At 37.5% G+C, this 6,289-nt stretch overlaps 1 protein-coding gene across 1 annotated transcript in view; it reads left to right on the forward strand.

Annotated features, from left to right (window-relative positions):
- The window catches only part of SNED1 (sushi, nidogen and EGF like domains 1), a 1,598,911-nt gene that overhangs the window by 1,591,357 nt on the left and 1,265 nt on the right, over nt 1-6,289 (forward strand). The window contains exon 32 of the mRNA XM_044070335.1: nt 4,023-6,289. This exon is cut by the window's right edge and continues 1,265 nt beyond it. Coding sequence (XP_043926270.1) covers nt 4,023-4,060 — 38 coding nt within the window. The 3' untranslated portion in view covers nt 4,061-6,289. The remainder of the gene's footprint in view (nt 1-4,022) is intronic.

The raw sequence follows: 6,289 nt of genomic DNA on the forward strand, positions 1-6,289 counted from the left end.
GACAAGTGGAGTACCACAGGGTTCAGTCCTGGGTCCTCTCCTGTTTGGTATCTACTTCTCTGACTTACAGGCTAACACAGAAGGTCTTTGGCTAACTACATTCACAGATGACTGAAAACTAGGAGCCATAACTGAAACTCCTAATGATGTGGACATCCTACAAAAGGGCCTCACTGAGACAGATGCCTGGTGTCAAAGACATGGTCTCAAGCTCAATGCCAAAAAGTGCATTGTCATCCCCTTTGGTAAAAATTCTGTACCCATGAACTACCACATAGGTGGTAGTCTACTTAACACTGAAAGTGTGATAAGAGATCTTGGGACACAGGTGGACAGTAGTCTCTCCTTTGATAATCACATCGCCAAAGTGGTCAGGAAATCCTTCTACGTGGCACACCTCATCACAAAAGGTTTCTCATCCAGAAAAAAAGAGGTCATTGTTCCCCTCTACTCATCACTCATTAGACCCATTATAGAGTACAACGCCCCTTTTGGTATGTACCTCACAAGACATCTACAACAACTGGAAAGGCCGCAAAAATACCTCATAAAGAGGATTACTGGCCTCAAACAGATGCCTTACACAGACCGTCTCAAAAAACTCCAGCTTTACTCCGTCACATATCGCCTACTCAGAGGCGATCTCTGCCTAACATACAAAGCTATGTCAAACCCAGAGCTGTTGGACATGCTCCACTTAAGGAAATCCCAATCCCTCCGAGCTACACGCTCTAGGGACCTAAACATTGTCACCACAATAAACAGAACATGCTGGAGGGATAGATTCCTGTCCCAGAGACTTCCCATACTCTGGAACAGACTAAATATCTATGTCAAACAGAGCTCCTCATTAGCACTCTACAAGAAAAATCTTGATGATTGGATGGGTAATAGGAAATTCACGCTGGGGATCACTTCTGTGGTTCTGCTTGACAGGGGCACATAAAAATTATTTTCTTGGATGGCGAAAGCTGGCTAGGCTTGTATAGGCCCTAGGGCCAATAGCCTAGTACCTACCTATGAACCTATGTATTCCTTGAGTGACTCTTCTGATAATGTGTAACAGGATATTTATTTTCCCTTTGTTGATGGAGTTAGTCACACTAAGGTAGTGGCCACTTTTCAGGAGAGACTCAAGGTGGTATTTTTATACTACTAAGGGAAATTTCACCAGGATATCAGGGAACTTCCCCTACTCTTTTCAACAGCTGCCATGAGATCTTTGGAATCCATCTTAGCAACCACCAACTCAAACAAATAGGACCTCGGTTTAACATCTCAATCAAAGGACAACACACTCAAGGAGTGTAGCACTCTCTTATACTGCTCTCTGTGTCAGTAATCCATCTACCTGCTGTGAGAATAGAACCCACAACCTTTTGCACGAAAGGCAAGTGCGCTACCTGTAGTGTCACTGACATTGTTATGTAATCACACTTTTAAGTAATTTGCTCTACTGGGATTCAGTGCTTCCAAGTTTCTTAGTATTCTCAGATCTACTATTGTCATATGTAAATGGTGCATACTTATGTCTTGTCTAATTTCTGTATTCTTTTACGACTCCCTTGACTATATTATTTACTGCCTGAAAATCTTTGTCTTGCATTATGTTTATGCTTCTGCCTACAGAAGGGGTATTTAAATGTTTATTTACTCTTCCACTAAGGCTTACATAGATAGTGATGCAATTGATTTCTGACTATGTTTCTGATTGTGGCCTAAAATTCTAGTCATATGCTATGCAAGTTTGTAGGCATTAAAAGTGGCAAAATCTACATTTTGTTTCAAACAGTCATTAAATATGTTTATGGTCCACTAAGTTTATTTTCTGATGCTTTTTATTTTATTTATCTTATTTTATTTTACTTTTGTTGACCGGGATAGTCTGACTGAGCTTCAGTAGCCCATTTTCAGCGCAGACCCGGGGAGAAAAGCTCCATGAACATTATAATAATGGTTAAGCTTAAGTTATTAAACAAGTTATTCAGAAAATACATTTTTAATAAGTAGTTAAAATTAAAGCAAAAATAATATAAGGAAGCAATATAAAAATAGCAACAGTGTTGATAAAAGTATAGTGAAGATGCAGTATATAACAATGAAGGGACAATGTTGTAAATCAAGGAAGGCAAGGTGGTAACAAGGTAATGTTGTAGAGCTCCTAGGGGAGTGAGAGGAGAGATGTGAATTTTTAATAGTTTTGTCACACGCGAAAGCGCTCATCTCCTTTTGTGAACAATAACATTTTTGGATTTTATCTTGGTGTCTTGCCTCTCATCTGCTTACCTGAATTTTTAATAGTAATGTAAGGAGGTAACAGTTCTTAGTTGGGATACAAGGTGTAAGTGTCCTAAGGAAGGGAGGGGGGAGCACTGAGGTAGAGAGTGGAAGAGGTCAGTAGAGCAAAACAATTTAGAGGACAGGTAGGAGAGAGTCTGAGGGGAAAGTAGGGAAGATTAAGTAGGGTCAGTACAGTGACAGGACCAGTGACTTTTCAAGTATTCTTTGGTGGCAGCTTTGAATTGTTTAAGTTGTGCTGATTTCTTTGTATTTCTAGTAATGTCAGTTGGTAGTTTTCTATTTTCTTATACATTTTTGTTGAATTGCTGAGGTTTCTTGTTTATTTATTATAGTTGCTGACTTGATGGTGTAATGTTTGTAGATCTGTAAGTCATTTCCACTGTGGTAGCTTTGTATGACTGTTTTTTTTTCCATTTCTTTTTTTACTGTTCCTCTTATCTTGGTCATTCATAAGGTTTTCAAATACGCTGTTTGTTTCAGACTCACTTATTAAAACACTGTTTGGATCCATTTTGCTATGATTTATTTGTATGAAATGATTTTTATTTTATGTATTATGTTTATTTGTGTTGTATAGCAGTAGACAGAAGTCTTGTATTCCTTTATTGTACTGCTTCTGTGTTCTTGTTGGTGTGTGTGTGTGTGTGTGTGTGTGTGTGTGTGTGTGTGTGTGTGTGTGTGTGTGTGTGTGTGTTACATTGTAGCTGTGCCATCATATTTCTTCGGGTTAGAGCTACTTTCCTTACTGCTGTGTAACTGAGTGTGGTCGTATGATATTATATTTTATCTTTTATTGGCTTATACTGTTATGTAGTTTTGTATGTATATTTACTTTTACAGTTTATAAAAGATCATTCTGATTTCTTTGGGATGGCTGTATTTTATGTTTGCATTTAGTTTTCTATTTTACAATATATTTTATCTCTGTTAGGCTATGTTTGTCATGATGACTGAATAGAACTCTGCATGACTGCACTTTGTGTGTGTGTTTGCTGCTGTGTTTTTCCTTTTATTAATATTTTAGTTTACATTGCAGGACGATGTATTTTAACCATTGCTTCACTGGATTGTGTGATTGTATTTCCTGATACAGGATGATAGATGTCTTACATTTTTGTCCCTAAATACGGGTATAAAGATGCCAGCTATAATTTATTTGTTTCTTTTTTTCCTGCCCCCCCCCCCCCCCCCCCATCTGCATGTTACTGCAGTTAACAAACATTTTGTGTGGAGTAGTGCTTGACTCAATAAGATTTCAGTGGCACTTGTTGGATCAGCATTTGCTTTTTAATATTTTATCATTCATGTTGTATAATTTTTACTTTCAATTTCAATTCCCCATTTCAACATGAAACATTACAAATTTGTCAGCATATTGTTTTTTTTTTTTTTTTTTACTTTTTTCTTAGTGAGGGAAGAAAAAGTGGTCATTTGTTTACCTTTCTTTATTGAAGCAGTTATTTTATTTAAATAGCTGAATGGATCTTTCCCCAACTTGCCACTGGATTTAGTTATAAAAAAATCTGACAAATCAGTATACAGCAAAGTTAGTTGTAATACACAGCAGTACACATTATGTTTTTGTTTTATTACATATGCTTATATGAAGACTAATTTCATGTGTGCTCTATGCTCTTAACACTGCTGTTGTTTACTTGTTAGTCAACAGATCATTGTCCAGAATTAGTTTCAGCTTCTTATCTTTTTTTTTTCTATTCTAGGGAGAAAACCACATAGCAAGATCTCAGGGGGCTTGTGACAAAACAGTATATATGGAGAAGACAAAGACACTGAATATTATTCACCAAAAGCTTGTTACAGAATGGAGAAAGGAGATAGTTAAGCAGTTTATTATTTCTCTTGTGTGTGTCTCCACTCCATAACTGGTGTTATTGCGCACACCATCGTCACCTGGACACTTGCAGAGCTCCCCTCCCAAGCAACAAAAAGGATGTCCTTCAGAATGAGCCAGTTTAATATTATTTGACCCTCTCAGAAGGGGTGTGTCTCTGTAACTAAGAGAGCGGCATCAGAGCACCAGTAAGGGATTTGTTTTATCTGTGACTATAAATGCGCGCATATTTCAGCAGCTTTGCTCGTATGTGTGTGTGTGTTTATGTGCATGTGCATGTAGGGATGTATATGTACATATGAAATATGCAGAAGTTTGTTTTAAGTAAGTGTCTTGCTAATTTTTTGTAATACACTTCTGATGTGTGAGTGTGGGGTTACTTCATGAGTGTATGAAATGAGGTGGGTTTACCATTAAACACTTGGACTGTGAAATGTACAGTTCATCATCTTTTATATCACAGTGCCTTTATGATATGGATAGATAAAAATCCAAATGATCTGTATTGCAGGACCTTGGTTAGGCTCTCAACATGACAGTCTTAAAGTTTCCCTGAAGAAAAGAATGTAACTCTCAGTGGACTCACACAGTTCAACCATAACATATACAAACACAAACTGCCCAAAATGTACTGCACCTGCTTTGAAAAGAGCTGATTATAATGGCTTGTTATATGCTCTCAGACACACACACACACACACACACACACACACACACACACACACACACTTGTTTTCTGCATAGCTTTTTTTTTTCTAATTCAGCTTATGCTGCCCCAAAAGGAGATGATCTCTCAGAAACTCTGAAAAAACTGTCCTGCCGCTCTTCCCTCTGAAACCATTTAACTGGTGAGTTTTCTCCTTTAAAGAATCAGAAAAGACATAAGTCAATATCTGATTGAGAATATTTGGTAATAGAGTAAGCTACCCTGATGTAATTCTCAAGGACTACAAAAAAATGAACAATAAATAATGTGTTTTCTGATCAACACATGACATCCTAATAACTCAACAATGTCAGGGGATTTTATTCTGAGACTGCAGAAAGGCAACCCAGTACATGCATTCAGCTTTGAGTATCTAGCATATATTTTTGAGGGGGAGGCTGGTGCCAACCATGCTGTCTGTTATGATTTAATCTCATTCAGTAAATGTGATTTTACAGTAGAAATAAACATGGCAAGTGAAGAGCGGGGCTACTTTCCTTCTGAGGGGGTGGGATCTAGACCTCTGCTTAACTGGCTCCTTGAGGAGGACATAAACTGTCAGGAGCATTAGAGGGAAGACAGAGAAATGGTGGTGACAATACTAAAATGTCTCTGGACGTTGCACCTCACAGGGATAAAACTGGAAACTACTTTAACCATTCAGGGCAATGCCTACTACTCTAATATATAATTTATTGCTGTCTACAGTTCACCCTTTAGCCCCATTAGGACATCACAAGGCTCAGCCTCCATTCAAATGTTCCTGTTAAATGGAAATTATCTGCAGAGAACACTGGACCAATGTATCTAACAGGGCAGATAGCTGGGAATAATCACTGGGAAAAGGGTTGAAGGGGAATTAATCTTCCTGTTCCCTGTATTGCCTTCTCTTGTCTTCTGGTCTGATTAATTATGTGGACGGTGGCACACAGAAAAAAGAATCCCATTTAAATTCAGTTTCTGCAGTTCGGGCCCAGATAAAGGAGAAATTCTGAAGCAGAGTTCTTCTTGTGGACCATTTGTAACAATGAGCCTTCTGTTATCCTAAGTTTTACTTAATTAATAAAAAACTGAAAAACAGTCTTCATAACAACTCTGCTTGGCACAGCTATATCAAAGAGATACATTCTGCAAGCTAAAGACAATATTACAAATTGTTGGTATACTGAAACTTGGCATGAGCTCAAAATGGTATTAAACACACTGTATGTGTCTCAGCTCTACTTGAGTAAGTTTTTCCATAATCCCTACACTCAACTACTAACCCCTCCTTTAAGTTTACTCAATTTTCTAATTCTTCTTTCATGTAATTATTTACTTTATTTTTATAGAAAATAACTACATTACACTAATAAAATATTTTGCAGGTTATGAATTATTCTGCATCTTATAATTCTATAAGTCTCTTTGTTCTTTTTTTAGTGGCACTG

Source organism: Protopterus annectens, chromosome 4.part1 (assembly GCF_019279795.1).
Source record: "Protopterus annectens isolate FY-2018-M chromosome 4.part1, PAN1.0, whole genome shotgun sequence".
Classification (NCBI taxonomy): Eukaryota; Metazoa; Chordata; order Ceratodontiformes; family Protopteridae; genus Protopterus; species Protopterus annectens.